Here is a 16041-nt window from a genome sequence, read left to right on the forward strand (position 1 = left end):
AAGGTCCTTGTAGGGGTTTAGTCATGTAAAAATAAAGCAACATAATACATAATGTACATAAGATTATGGCAAAACTACCTCCTCCCAAGCTATGGAAAATCCTTTGAAGCCAAGCCTTGGGATCTAATCCTGTCAATTGATCAGCCAATAATTTCGCTATTTCCATAGGGGTAGTATCTTCTAGCTGTTTACCAAAAGACATTCGAACATCATATTTCAAGGCATTAATTACTTTTGAAGCACTTTCATTACCCTCTAAATAGGCTTGAATTAACTTCCAATCATGTTCTGTGTCATTATCCATATATTTACTAACAGAAAAGTAGTAGGATTTCATCATGATAAGCAATATAAGCCCGATAACTGGCATTGGCCGCAGCAGAAGAAACCATGAGTAAAACACACATTGCTAAGAATAAGTGCTCAGCAGTACAGGACTTTCCTGAAGGGGACAAAATTATTCCTTTCAGTGCTTAATCGCTTCACCTTACCCCATATAGGTAATAGGGTTGTCACTACACGGATCCTTATCCATTGTTGTTTGTGGACACTAAGAGAAGCCAGGGCCTCAGTAATGGAGGACACCTCCTCATCTCCTGAGAACATCCATCAGGAGAAAATGTAGCTGGTTTAACTGGATTTGAGGGTAGGGAGCAGTTCTTATTATTCTGTGCTTGGATCCATCTCCCAGGTAACCAGAATAGTCTCCCATCCTGTAATGAGACAAAACCCTCTCCCCTATATACAATGATGTCCCTTCCTGCCATTCAGTATCCCGGGCAATTTTTATCCATACTGTCTGTTCCATGCCTTCTGGGGGGAAGTTCAACAAAGTGTCTATCGGCTCTTGATATAACTTCACCTTGTGGTAAATTAAGAAAATTAATAACGTATAATGCTTGTGCCAATATAGCTCTGGGACTGGTCTGCAAACTCCATTCAGGTTGCATAAGGCCATCTCTTTTCCCCCTTTGTAATTTTATAATTTGTCATTTCAGGGTATGGTGAATCCTTTCAACAAAAGCTTGTCCTTGTGTATTGTGTTCTGTACCAGTAATATGTACAATATGATATCGTTGACAAAATTGTTTATATTGATAAGAAATATATGTTGGTCCATTATCAATTTTAATTTTAGAGGGCAGTCCCATAACAGCAAAAGTTTCCAATAGATGCTGTATAACATGAGCAGTGCGTACTCCTGGCAATGGTGTAGCCCACACAAATTTTGAAAAATTATCTATGCTTACATCTATATGTGAAAGGCGACCAAACTCAGAAATATGGGTTCCATCCATCTGCCACGATGTATTAAGTTGCATTCTTCTGGGATTAATTTCAGATGGAACACATTTTATACGTGAAGACTGACACATAGGCAATTAGCAATAATTCGTTTGGCTTGAGAATAGGGAAGCTTATATTTAATATGTAAATATCCTGTATTGGCATGATTATGACTGTGTTCTTCTGGGGTAGCAAATGCCACTAATTGATCTACCATAGGATTGCCAAGTGTTAAAGATTCTGGAAATTTTGAATGTGATCTAGTATGTGTAATGAATATTCTAGAGTTTCATAATAACAATAGTCCTTTAATATGTGAGAATAACATTTAATGTAGGCTTAGATGTAGAAACAACAGCAGTCGCAATATTCTGTACTACTCCTACAACATAAGCAGACTCAGCTATAATATTTTTACATCATGAGTAAAATCCTGGAATACATTAATTACCGCTAATAATTCATTTTGTTGTACTGACCCAAAAGAAGATTCTTGTCCCCAAAATTAATCTTTGGTCCAATAAGCCATCTTGGTGTTAGAGCCATCTGTAAACACAGTAAAGGCTGATGGTAATGGATCAACAGAAATTAGTGTATTTATCAAATTTTTTTTTGTTTTTTAAAGCAATCCCACAATTTACTATGGGGAGGATGAAATTCAATATTTCCAGTGTAAGAAATCATGGCTAATTGAAAAACCTCAGACATCTGCATTAAATATTCCCCTTTATCTTTGCTTAATGGGAAAACAATAGCAGCACAATCATATCCCCACAGAGTAACAGGTCTTTGTATGCCTTGCTGAATAATTAAAGAAATTTGTTCCTCATTATTTGTTAATGTTTGGTTAAAGTTTTATTTAATATAAACCCATTCTAAAGGCAACTCATCCTGAGCGAAAGCGCCTGTATGATATTCAAGAGTATTTAAACATATAATTTAATAACTCTATCTGGATCAATACGTGCCAAATATGCATCTTTCCATTTTCAGAAAAGATACCCTTGCATGCCTTCATATAAGCATTAATATCCCCAGCCTCCTTTATAGGTAATAATGCTCTCCTGTACTCTTCATTAGCATTTTCAAAAGCAAGCATTTGCAGCAGTTGTCCTCCAGCTTCCTCTCCTACCATTGTTCTTTCCAATGTTAATTTTAATATACATAAAAACTTAATATATGGTTCATAGAAAGCTACTACCTTTTTCAACCAACCAGTATCATCCTTTATAATAAGTCGGTTGGGCCACACCTTGAATCGATGCTGGCCTAATTATAGGAAAAGAAAAGGCAGGTGAATTCGTCATTATCATCGTGTGAATCTAATGGTCAACATGCCATCCTCGGGAAAGGACTTAGAAAAACCTGCTTCAGGCAATGGTGCAGAGGGCAAAACTTTTACTTTCGTTTTGTCTTAATGAAGCTGTAGCTTCTTGTTCTCTATTCGTTATTACCCTGTCTGCATTCATGGCCTTGAACACAGTAAAAATTACAGCTCAAAGAGACCAGAAATTGGAATCTTTTTGCCCTGCCTGACAGCCTTTTTCACCTTAACTTTCACTTTGACCCAGATATCAGAATCCCTGGAACCCTCGTCAGGGAACCATGGAGTTTACTCTTGCTGTCTCTAAACACTTTTCTAAACCAGACTGATAGACATGAATTCCCTGCACTCTTAAAGATGCTTAAGCATAGCGAGATGAAGAGAAGATTTATCTTGTCCCATTTCCTTGTAATAAATTGTACTTACCTTATCTGACTGTCCAGACTTACCTTCAGGGACCCTGTTCCAGTGCCATAGGTCGACGTCTAGGGTGTTGGGAGCCCTGCGTCCGGTCGCATTCCTTTCTGTGTTTCCCGATGCTCAGTGGTCATGCCACTCCAGCATGCTTTGAAGTGAACCAGTCCGCCGACACCACCACCACCACCACCACCACTACCACAACCACCACCACCACCACTACTACCACCAATTTGGTTTTGTAAATAAAGTTTTATTGACATCGCCATACTCAGCATTTACATCCTGTTCAGTGCTGCTTCTGGCTGCAGCTGCAGGGCTTAGGAGCCACAGAGCCCTTTAGGCTCCCAGAGCTGAGAGCATTGACCTTTGCCTTGTTTGTGAAAGAGGTGACTGACCCCTGTGCTCGAGGTGGCCTTTCCGTGCCCTTTAACCCATAGCATAGGTCTCTGTGCCATCCTCTCCCTTTGCTGTGGTGTGCACTTCCTGGTACATTTCCGTTAGCTCTTGACATTTCCAGAGCATTGGGTCTTGCAAATTGAATTTGCATGGCACCAGGAATAGACCTGATAGCAGGGTGTGGGACACTCCCTATGGGGACCCTGCCCAGGGGCATAAGCTTACTTTTCCAGTCAACTCCCTGAACAGTGAGCCTTTGTGGGACAAGGTACTTCACGACATGACTTGACCTCTCTGCAGTGCACCCAATCCCTGCTTGGCTCAGATGTCCCCCAGAGAGGTTGTGTGAGTGTCCCCAGTAGAGGCAGCACTCTGTGTGGTGGCATTGACATGGCATCCAGGAAAGTCAAAACCAGAGGGACATGTTGGGCAGTTGGAAGCAGATGTCTGCGTCCATGGGGAGAAGGATGGACTAGACACTCCTACAGGGGGTGAGCTGAGAAGCACTTCCTTGGCTTTTTCACAACCATACATCCTGCATGTCATGCTGTGTACCCATGCTGAGCTGAAGCCCCAGGCTTTGAGTCTCCCACAGCTGCTGTGTCCTGGGTCCAGGGTAGGATGAAGCAGACTTCAGCAGGAGAAAGGTGAAAACCCTGGTTGCAGGGTGGGATGGCACAGTCATAACACTCCTGCACATGAGGCCCCTGACTTAGAGCCATATAGCACCTGTGACAAGCCAGCTCTGGTGACACTCATCTGCAATGCCAGGCCATGGGGGGTAGAGGCAGTAGGATCAGTTGTTTAATTATCCTTGGCTACACGGCAAGTTCGAGGCCAGCCTGGGCAACTTTGTCTATGAAAATAAGACAAAACAAGGTCTTGACTCTGAGCATCACTGCCTGTACCTGGCATGGTTGCCCCACCCCAGGTAAGAAACCCCTCTGTCCAGAGGCCATAACTGCAGGAGACCCCTGGCCAAGTGTCTATACAGCGCCCTGTTTGACTGGACTGTGCTGAGGACCAACCACGCTCTCCTCAACAGGAAGGACATGGGAGAGGCTGTTACTGTGAGATTCCGGGCCCTGAGAAGGCCAATAATAAACCCTGTCCTTGGGAAAGCCATGGAGACTAGGAACCCAGGGGATCTCTGCAAACACCAGGGCTGGCAGAGGACTCTGATCCTCTACAGCAGCTGCTCTCAATCTGTGGGTTCTACATCAGAGCTCCTGCACACCAGACATTTACATTACAGTTCCTCACAGTAACAAAGTTACACTCATGAAGTAGCTCTCCAATAAGTTTATGTTGGGATGACAACGACATGAGGAACTGAAATAAAGAGTCACAGTGTTAGGAACGGTAAGAACCGCCATTCTATAGGAACCCAGGCATCTGCACTCGGTGTCTGGAAGTGTGGTAGGCTAGACTTCACCCTCAACGATGCCAGCATGTGGGCACCAAGCCTAGGTTCCACCCCAATGCTTACTGGATATGTGCAGGCCTGGTTCCATCAAGAAGTAATAAAGGAACCCTTGGCAAAAAAACACTGGGTACCAAACTGGTCAGGAAAACACACCCCCTCTTCTGCAACTCCTCTCAGGAGGGCTAGTCTTTCCAGGAGGCCCCGGCTATAACCAAACCTTGTCTCCCAGTGCTTGCCCATTGGTGTCTTGGCCATATTCAGATTTGAGGACTTTGAACAGAATAGCTTCCAGCAGATTTGCATCAATGAATCCAACAAGCAGTTGCAGTCCTACTTCACCCAGCACACCTTCAAGCTGGAGCAGGTGAGAGTGGACACCTATTCGCCAGCCCAGCCCAGCCATCACCCTGAATGTGAGCTGTGTCCCTCAGTATCAGCGGGATGGGGCCTGGGCACCATAGGTTCCCCAGGACCTAAAGCTATGTCCTTGAACTCAGTGCCATGCTCAGCCCTTCCAGCCTCTTTCAACCCTTCTGGAAGCTCAACTGCTCCTGCAGCAAGGCAGCAGTGTGCACATTCTGTCACGTCATTTGTGTGTGTCTACAGGAGGTCAGAGCCTGTCTCCTCTGTTCCTTTCTTTTGCTGTATTTGCCTTTCTGAGGAGGCAGCACCCACAGGTATGGGAGGCAGCCACATGCATATTCTGCAGCCATGTCTGATTCCTCTGAGGCTCAGTCCCACTTACACACCTACCCTCCAACCTCCCCACTCCATGTCACCCCTGGGGCTCTGTAAACCTTCCTGCTTTCTGTCTTTATATAATTGGTGACACTGCAGCCCTCAGTGGTGTCATACAGTGTTAGTTTGTCTTTGCACTGCCTGGAGGTCTGACTTAGGAGAATGGCTACCATTCTCATTCCTGTTCAAGGGTCAGAATCTGAATCCTATGTAAGGCTGAATAATATTCCAGCACATGGCTGTGCCATGTTGAATTTACACAGTCACCTATGGATCTTATATTTTGACTTGTAAACACACACATATAAGACTCAAGTGACACCCAAGTGGGGAATTGCTGGAGTCCTCCATGGCTTTCTGAACTGTCTGAGAGACCGAGACCATCCTGTCCACAGTGTATAGGGCACCATCTACTCATAGCTCACACAGCATGAGAAGATTAGGGAGGGTTAACCTGGCTTCTCTGTCTCCTACTTTCTGCCACACTAGCCCTAGCATCTTTCTGTATTGCAGTGAATGTTTAGAACCCAGGAGGATTCCAGCTTCCTTGCTCAAATATAGCAAGTTCCTCCTTGCCTGCTTTGAGACTGAGTCTCATGCAGCCCAGGCTGGCTTTGATCTCACCATTAGTTAAGATGGCCATGAACTCCTGGTTCTCATGCCTCAGACGTCTCTGAGTGCTGGGTGACAGGTATGCACCACTCTCAAGTCCTGCCACTGGGACAAGAGTGAGCAGAGCCAGCTCTGAAGCACACACTTTGCTGGTGTCAGTGATGACTGACTTATGTTTCCTGTCTTCCTTGCCCATGGCCCTTCACCTTGGTGCATGCCATCCTTCCTCCCTGTGACTCATGGGGGACACCAAGCCTGAGGATGTCAGGAAGAAGTTTACTTACTTCACTGGGTTGGAGGCTGTTAGGTTCCTGCGTCAGTAGGTGAGATTCAAGCTAGAAGGTTTGTGGCATGAGAAACTGGAACAGAGCTGGAATGGCAGGAACAATCGTCGCCTGGCTCTGAGAAGACCAGGTGGGCAGAAACTCATCGTTGGGCAGGTAGTGAGCTCAAGACCAGGCTGGGCATTGCTCAGCGCATGTGAACAGGTGTGCTTACATGGACATGTGTTTCCCCCACATGGTCACCACTTATCCAGGCACGGTGAATACTCCAAGGAGCTTTTTATGTTTTAACATTGTGTGTGTTTGTGTGTCCATACATACATATACACATACATTCATACATATACACGAATACACGTACATGAAAACACATGCATATACATGACTATATACATTCATGCTCACACACACATATATACACACCTACATGCATACACACATACACACACACATACACACACATACACACATACACACATACATGCATACACACATACACATATACATACACACATACACACACATACAATACATATACACACATACAAATACACCTATACACACATATAGACAGACATATACATATACACGTATACACATACATGCATACACACATTCATATCCACACGTACATACAGACATATACATATATACTCACATACATGTAAGCACATGAGTGGAAGCCAGAGGACAGCTTGGCCCTTGGTTCTCTCCTTTTTACCACGTGGGTCCTGGGGATTGAGTCAAGCTCATCAGACTTGACAGCAAGCCCCTTTAACTGTAGAGCCCTCTCATTGGCTGCCAGTTGCCTCTTTCCACAAATTCTATCTATGGTGGGATGTTTAGAGTTGTTATTCTCATGATTCCTTCAGCAATAGCGCAGACATCATTTACACTGCATTAGGAGTTATAATTCATGTAGATGTCAGGAGAGCTGGAGGCGTGGATCAAGAAGAGAGCCCACTTTCAATGTCATTATGTGGTATTGCCTTAGGCCCTTTTATACACTCCCCTGGCTTTGTCTGAGTATATGTTTGAGGTCTCTCTATGACTGTGCAAAGAAGTAAGAGATAGGGCTGGGCCACAAAATAGGGAAGTACTTGTTCATCCAAAAACAAAAACAAAAAACAAGCAAACAAACAAACAAAAATAGATCTAGGGTTAAATATTTGTGCTAGTACTGAACTACACAGCCAGAAGGTATTTTTCTAAGTAAATAACACAATATTGGGGATGACAATATGATCAAATATCCTACAACATAAGTTTGCAATGTTACCTACATTTTATAAATCAAGTCTGACCACCGTTTTGGTTGTTTCCAATCCTGTCTGAGTGCATCATCATGGGAATCCCAAGGAAAATCAGAAATGGGTTCTTGAAGCTGTTGCACAGGGCCAGTATAGACAAAATACCACAGAGGAAACCTTGATTCTTATCTCAAGGGATCATTCACCATCCCTCTTGTCACTTAACTTATGACAAGACGTCACCTTTCCTAAACTTAGCCTTTTTCCCAAGTGCTGCAGAAGGGAAGACCTGGTGTCAAGGGGTCTGGATTCAAACCACAGGACACTGAATTCATTTAAATAGGTGTAGTTTATTAATGCACACACCAATACAGTTCAACCAGAGCAACAGCTCAGAACTGGGTACTGGACATTGCTAGGCCCCGCTCATTGCAAAATCCACATGGGCTCATGCACAAGTGCTAGAAATGCTTCGGTCTATGGGCCCTAACTCAGGCCATTTTACACATAATTTTTCCTATTTTCCTTGAATCTATTGGGTCCTATGTGAAGAATACACTTGGGGAACTTGTTAAGATTAACAAACCTCATAACATACAGAACATAACAGGGTATGTGACCAGCACCACACAGTTCAACGTCAGAGTTTTTTGTTCTTTGTTAGTGTTTTTCTTGGCATCCATGATGTGGAGGCGTATTACAGAACAATAGGAAAGAGCTGGCTGCTGTGTAACAAATTCACTGCTATTAAGGTAGGTATGGGGGCAAGACCTGAGCAGTAGCCCTTAAGATGGGAAGGAGATGATGTGTTTGGTAACTGAAAGGAGCTGCCTCAGCTGTGTTTCTCTGCCTGCTCAGTGCCCATTCAACATCACTCTGTCCCTGAAGAGGAACTCAAGGTCTGCCCCCTGCTGCCTGTGAGCCAGGAAGAGGCACAGAAAGGCAAGGCCACAGCACTGGTTTCCAATCCCTCAGTAATGCTGGATTTCCAATAATGTACTTGTATACACAAATACAGTGTGGTAAGTTGCAATAGATACTAATCATTTCTCACAGAGGGCAGCAGTTGATTGACTACAACTAATTTTATTAAAAAAAAGAAACCTGGCTCTTGTAGAAATATACAAAGAAATATCTAGGATGGTGGGGGATGAATTCTGCCATGGACTGAACTCGTGGAAGTGGGGTTGGGAGAAAGATGCATGGTTAAATAGCCCACCAGGTTCACATTGTGTCAACTTGATTTAATCTAAGGACAAAGAAGTGGAGTATCTCTGATGGCTTTCTTCTAGTCCCTTTAAAGCATCACTGGGGTTTGAACTCAGAACTTCACACTTCTTGATGGGGCAACTACACTCAAGGAAGCTTAAGATTTTCATAGACACAGTATTATGCTACATATACAGAGTAGATAATACTAAGATGTTCAGATGGTGATGTCCATTTGTATGCACTCTTAATGTGGACCTAAAAAAAGACAGATCAAGGTCCTTAAAATAGAAAGATCAGTTCCAGTTGTTTTCTACCATTCCAAACAGAACGATTGGTAGGGAGAGAATGGTAAATAATCGAGAATTCGTAGATGATGCTTTGAATGAAGTGTGGATTTCTGTGCTGGTTTAAAACAGGGTCTCAAGTATCACATGTTGCCCTCTACCTGGCTGGCCAGGATCACTTTGAGCTCAGATAAACCTCCTTTCACTTTGCAATAAATAGGCTTAAAAGAGTGGCCTCCACGGACTGTGCAGACAGCATTAGCCTTTCACAGTTGAGGTGTATAACTCACAACTATAGTTTTAGCCATGTTTTTCCATGTCTACCAGCTATTTCAGATTGTTGCTGTTATATGCCTGACAATCAAGGATGCAGAAAAATAACCTGATACAGATAAGGACATAGTGATCACATGGTGCCTCTTCCGTACGTTCTGGTTGAGGTTTGTTAAAATTCCAATATTGCAAAAAGCTTTATATAGGGCCCATCACATTAAGGGTCACTATGCATTGCTCTATCTAAAATGGCCTAATCGGAACTGACTCCCATATAACACTTCCTGCAATCCTCATATGAGAAGCTTGAGCTTTTAGTTTTAACTTTTTCTTTTCTCGTTCTTTCTTATTTTTTGCTATAAAAGTTGAGACAAAGATATTTAAGGCCATGAATTTGCCCCCAAAATTTGAACTACGGATGTGATCAATCAGTGTTAGTGGGTGCATTCTATAAAGTATTCATTTTTTACTATGATAGATGCTTTTGTGTTTGGTGTGGTGGCCATTTCCCAGTGTACAGGTACTGGGACCTTGCTCTATCCACTTAATGATGTTTATAGCCTCATTTTAGACGTTTCTGTGCCACCCTCTATATCTCTTGTGTATTTTATTTTTCTGATAAAACTCATGGTATATCTTACTCAGGCCTGTGAGCAGTGCTCCTTTGGCGACATTGGTGCAAAGAGCAGAACCCCACAAGCAGCATGAGGTTCCCTTCACTGGAGTCTCCAATATTGCATTTTCCTCTGCCAACTGGTCTCCACACTTTTCCTAGCACCATAAAGACTTCAACTCTTTCTCCTAAGGAATTTTCTGGCAATTGTCGATTGCTAAGCACATGACTTCATGAGTGTTCCCCTAACACACACGCATTTTGTAACCTACCATGCAGACTATTTCTTGATGTGATTTAAAGCACCTGTACATAATGAGACAGGAGAACTTTTGACTGCATATTCAAGCTGGTGTGAAATCTCAGGAAGTTTTAATGGCTAACATTGGTGAATGAGGACAATTTGAGTTGGGATGAGACATTTTGGGGCAAGATATGGAAGGAATCATTCATTTAGATGCATAGGAATTACTAAGGTTTTTTATAATCAAGCCTTGAGGAAAATTTGGCTTTGGAAGCAGGAGATGCTCAGTGGCTCTGCCCCAGGAAAGTCTCCTGGAAAGGGCATCTCAGCTTATGCTCAGTACAGGGAGAACATTAGCAGGAGGCAAAGTCTGCTCCCCATGACATCTGCTGTCCCTTCTTGGACATTCTATTGTCTCCTAGAGAGTTCTGGCATCCTCTGTGATGTCACCAGACATCAGTGACAACCAGTGCCCTAGTTTCTCTCAGTCTGAGTCTGGCGGTTACAAGCTAAGACATTTTTTCCCTTCTTCGCAAGCTTTTTGGGAGGGGGAACGTCGATTCTGGAGAGACTAGAGTGAAGGAGTCTGGCCTTTTGTCTCAAAGTAATGATGGACAAAGACAGCACTTCTGGGGAATGTGGAGTAAGTTCTGGGCAGTGTATTTTGAGCTTCCTGTCAGGGGGGCTGCAGGCTTAAGCTGACCTTTCTAGCAATGGGCCACAACAACTGGAGCATCTGAAAAGGAATTGAATTTCCATGAATATCACAATTCCTGAAAGTCAAGGATTTCAGACCTTTAGTTTCCCCATCCCCAATGGGAGGATATGGTAAGGCCAATGCTATTATACTGTGAACTTCTGGTCTTTACTTTTCAGTTCATTTGTTCTGTTACATTGATATAATAACACTATCAGTAGTCATGGAGGGTCCACCTTTTCTGAGTTTAGACAGGGCAGCAATGTATTTCACTATCATTGCTTCTTTAAATACAGTGGGTATCTGACAGTAGTAACAGGGAGAGATTGTGCTCCAGGCAATAACCTTATGTTCTTAGACCTTCTCTGATTTCTTCTAACTGTGAGGGTCATCGTTTGCTTTATATATTAGAGGTTATATGTTACAAAAATTTTTCTACAATACCAAAACTATTTTGAACGTGTAGACCAAGATTCAGCCTGTAACCTATTCACAGTTCTGGGGCATTTGGTATTTCACATAGGGACACTGATAAGTCTGTTGAACATATCCTCCCTGGAAATGCGTTTTAAATCCAAAGTTGTTGGCTTAGAGTATCAGAGTAGGACATCTGAGTGTCTCCAATCACTCAAGTTTTGTGGATGGTGAATTTATCATCTGAGTTCTGAAGCCACAGGGGTGAGGGTCCTGAAACCAACCTGTACCCTGTTCAGCTGATAATAATCCTGGAGAAGCCATCTCCATGATACATGTAAGCACGTGATGTCCGGCATAGGGAACACCTGGCTGCTAACGTCTCTTGGTCTCTATAGAGTAGTGGGAGAACTGAGATCCCCTGAGGAGGTCTCTTAAGCATAGACCAATCGCCTAGCAGTGACACTGGGTTCCTGGCTTGTTTTCCTGTTTAGGCCTCACTGAGGTCTACGAACACTCTATGCATTCTCCCCATGCAGGTTCACTTGTGTTGTTCTACCTACAGACGCTGGGAGAGAAACATCATCCCCTGACACTGACCTAAGCAAGAATCAGGCCATGAAGGAAAAGGAGAGGCTGATTAAAGAGCTGCAGCTCATTACGGAGGAGAGAAATGACCTGAGAGATCGCCTGAGGTTTCTGACAGAGAGATCCATGAAGAACAGGTATGAATCGCTCCAAACACTCTTGTTTCATTCCTGGGTCTGCAAGGTCACCTTCTTATCCTATTAAGGTTTTGGGTTCTAGAAAGCTGTGCCTCCCTAACCACCCTGTGCTAAACCTCACCTCCCGTATAGTGGAGATTCAGAACCTGACCCTTCCTGAGAAGTGAGATTGAAAATGGACTCATCTGCTTCCATTTATTTAAAAGCAGAACTTGTGGTCTGAATGAAGAATTCAGGGATAAAGTCAGGGAGAGTGAGTGCCCAGTGTGCATTTGCAAAGCCCTTGACAGCTGGTGGCTTTGCAAGATTGTAATTGCAGTGAGTTTATGGTGAGTCTCTGTACTTGCTAGGCAGGGGACTGAGTGCTGGAAGATCCAGGCAGCAGCCTGGGGTAATATAGGACCCACCCTGAGTTCGTGTATTCCTAAATGCCGATGTTCATTGTATTCTATCATTTCGGGCCAGGCCACACTTCAGGCCAAATCCATATTATGAAGACCTGGAGAGAATGGAGGAGGCGGTCATGTCAATTCTGCACAACTTAGAGATGGAGAACACTGAGGTCCATGAGAACAACCATAAGCTGAAGAAGGAGATTACCTTCTCTAGGTAAGTCCTGGTCAGAAAGGCTATCACTTGTGGAATGGCCATTTCTGACTTTCTTTGTTCTGGATTGGACGGTCTTCAGCTCTGGTTCTATCTCTTGTGCTATTTACCCATCAGTGTTCCAGGGTCATTAGGACTCAGTTTTCAGTTCCATAAAAGACTGTTCCTCATCCCAGGATTGTCTAGGCATCTTCAGAAGGCTCTTGAGACAACAGTACTGATTGAAGTCAGCAGAAGGTTATTAGGCTGCCCTGGACCTATGGTGTCACACCAGGTTTTACAAAACTCAGTGGGTGGACCACATGGTTAGCATGACCTTCTCTTGGTTCTACTGACCTCTTTTGAGGGTGTTGGCCCACTACTAATTGATGTTGCCCCCATGCATTGGGCTTTCATGGATAGTTGTAGATCCATGTTCTTTCTCAGAGGTGTGGACACTAATTGGTGTCAAGCCAAGCAAACAATTTATTCTTCCCCGAATTAACTCTTTATGGTTTGTGCAGCAGCCTTATATGTATCAAGATGCATTTTATTAAGTCTTCATGGGTATGTGGGACCTGGTAGAGTTAGTGGGACTTGGGAGTAGGAATGGGAGAAAGGGCCAGCATGATCTTACTATGCAGATGTATTTCCAGAAACCTGCTCAGCCAGCTCCTGGTGGAGAACACATGTAGGAAGAAGTTGGTCCCACCGAAGCAGGGGAGCAAGGGGGTACATCTTGATTGTGCACTGAACCAGAAATATTTGGTTGACTTCAACAAGAAAGATAAAGATAAAGATCAATGGCCAGAACCAGCATTATCAGGTAGGGACTGTTAGCTTAACAATATCTGATAAAATTTGCCAATTTGATACATCTTTGCTTCTCTTACCACCTTTCTAATTTACACTCACAACCAGCCAACCACCTCATGTAATGGAATTGTTCATTGCTCTGCCTATGCACAAGTATTCTGGGAATGTAACCACTTTTCAGAAACTGAATTATTGTGCAAGCATATTTTGCTGCTCTTTTTGAAGCTGCATTATAGAAATGGTGACAGATCAATAACATATCACATTATTGCATATCCATGTGATAGATTGGATCCTATGTAGAGTTTTGAACAATTTCTTGGTTCTTTGACAAATGACACTCTGTGGTCATGTGACCTCTTGTGTAGGAAGCACCTTTGGGATAAGAACCAAGTGCAAATGTCAAATTAGTACTTGTCATTGGCTTTAACCTTGGTGACATATGGACGTCTCCTTTCTTCCTGCAACCTGATGAGGTGTCTTGCCATTGCCCTGTTCTCGGTTTGCACTGGTATAAGTCTGGGTCCCATATTGGCAGCCCACATTACTGTGAGGCTCTCTGGAGATTTTGCCCTGCCCACAGAGTTAGCAACAATGATATCACTTAAAATGTCCATGTCGACTGTCCAATAGAACTGAGGTGGTAGAAGGCAGCATTCTGACAGCTGGCTTGCATTTCCCCACCAAATCAGTATCTGAAAAACTGCCTTCCTCTCCCAGGTCTCAGAAAGTGCAAGAGAGCTGGAATTGGACACACAGCAGTAAGAGAGCTTCCTGAAGAATAAGTTGCTTTCTCAGGAGTCCCTGATGACCAACATCCTGAATGGTAACAACATTTTTTGGATGAGTATTCATCCTCTGAGTTAATTTGTCATTTCTTAGAGACCCTAAATTTATATACCACTAAGCCAGCCTGACTGATTGAGGTCTTACTAACTTTCTTCTTCAGAAAACAGCACTTGAGAGACAACTTGGGGGACCGCCTTTCATTATGTGTGCTAGAGGAGAAACAGCAATACGTCTGTGCTTCTAAATGTTCGTTAAGAATATGCTTTTAGAAATATTTTTGTTATGATTTTAATTGAAGTTTTCTTTTTGTTGTTTCATATTTATATGTTCTTGTTACTATTTTTACTTTCAAATATTTTTAAATATTTTTATTCATTTTAATCCTGTTTTGTTGTAAAAATGTATTTGTTATGAATAAAAATTGAATTCTATCTCTTGACTCTTAAGACCATCATTCTTACTCAAGGGTTCTGAAACCTCCTGTGGACTTAGAACTGACAGCTACAGATGGATCTCTGCATGTTCCATGGATCCTGGGCTAATAAGTGAATTCAAAGTCACCAAGGGGTACTCAGTGTGACAGTGTCTTTTGTGTGGAGAATGTGGCTGTTCCTCGGACACACACTTTATGATGTAATCACTGACACACTTTACCCAATTGTTAGGGTCCATGTGGTTCTTCTGAGAGAGCAGCAGATGCTCTACCCTGTGAGTCATCACCACAGCTCCTGCAGGTGGCTTTTGTTATTCCACATGAGGTGCTGTATTAGGTGGACAGGATCACCTATGATTAAATAGAGAGATCTCAGGAGATGTGTGTTCACAGGGAACTTACTGAGCCGTGCGTTCTCAACGTGTTAGGTTGCCAGGCATCCCTACAGGGCTCTGGTGTTCCCACTGCTCATTGTGGGTCAGGATCATCCTGCAGCATCACTTAGTGTCCATATTAGAGCAGATCTTTCACCTGTTATCAATGATGACCATATGTATTCTGCACATCTGATAAAATACAGAATAGAAACTAGCTTCTTGTAGGCCAGCTTGGCATAATGAATTCTTTTGATTGTTAGCAAGAAACTTATCTTTATCTAAGCAGTTTAGGGAGGAACCTCAAGGGCATCCATAGTGAATGTAGCCTGCAGCTGTGAACACAGGTTTCTTTTGGAGAGAAGGCCTGTGCAAGCCCAACCTAGGTGGGACAGTTCAAGCTACCCTATTTCCATGGCCAAACTGGGATCGTATTGAGAATGTATTTTTTCCAGGTGACTGATTTCCAATTTGTGGAATTGATCTAACTTGCTGAGAGTGGAGGTGACTCAGAGAGTTAAAGTACAGAAGAACCAATCCAATATGTCCACAAAAGCTTGCTGTCACCCCAGGGCTTTTAAAAGCTCAGCAGCTAGAGAAGCAATGTAGTATTTGGTTACTCTCATGCTTAGGTCTAATCATTCATTATAAGCTGACCATGACACAAAAAGAGTCATCTGTGTCACAATAGAAACTAGTTGTAACTAGACTCACACCACACTATCACATCACTACCGTATTGAGGTTCTCAGTTACTATCTAAGAAACTGGAAGAGGCCTGGGTCTTGCTACACAAACTCATGATTTATGTCTTCATGACAATGTGTGCTTTGTCCTGTTAATGC

General features: G+C 43.1%; 1 protein-coding gene across 2 annotated transcripts in view; it reads left to right on the forward strand.

The window, feature by feature from the left end:
* Positions 1–14820, forward strand: part of LOC147999014 (disks large homolog 5-like) — a 202807-nt gene extending 187987 nt beyond the window's left edge. The window contains exons 1-6 of one of the 2 annotated variants that reach the window (XM_087595965.1): positions 10817–11006; positions 12040–12199; positions 12665–12808; positions 13441–13610; positions 14321–14426; positions 14550–14820. In XM_087595965.1, coding sequence (XP_087452091.1) covers positions 11000–11006; positions 12040–12199; positions 12665–12808; positions 13441–13610; positions 14321–14385 — 546 coding nt within the window. In that variant the 5' untranslated portion in view covers positions 10817–10999 and the 3' untranslated portion in view covers positions 14386–14426; positions 14550–14820. Of the gene's footprint in view, positions 1–10816; positions 11007–12039; positions 12200–12664; positions 12809–13440; positions 13611–14320; positions 14427–14549 lie in introns of those variants that run through there. The other variant, XM_087595966.1, reaches the window with a different exon arrangement.
* Positions 14821–16041: the final 1221 nt, after the last annotated feature.

Source organism: Rattus norvegicus, chromosome 19 (genome assembly GCF_021556685.1).
Source record: "Rattus norvegicus strain SHRSP/BbbUtx chromosome 19, alternate assembly SHRSP_T2T, whole genome shotgun sequence".
NCBI classification, from domain to species: domain Eukaryota; kingdom Metazoa; phylum Chordata; class Mammalia; order Rodentia; family Muridae; genus Rattus; species Rattus norvegicus.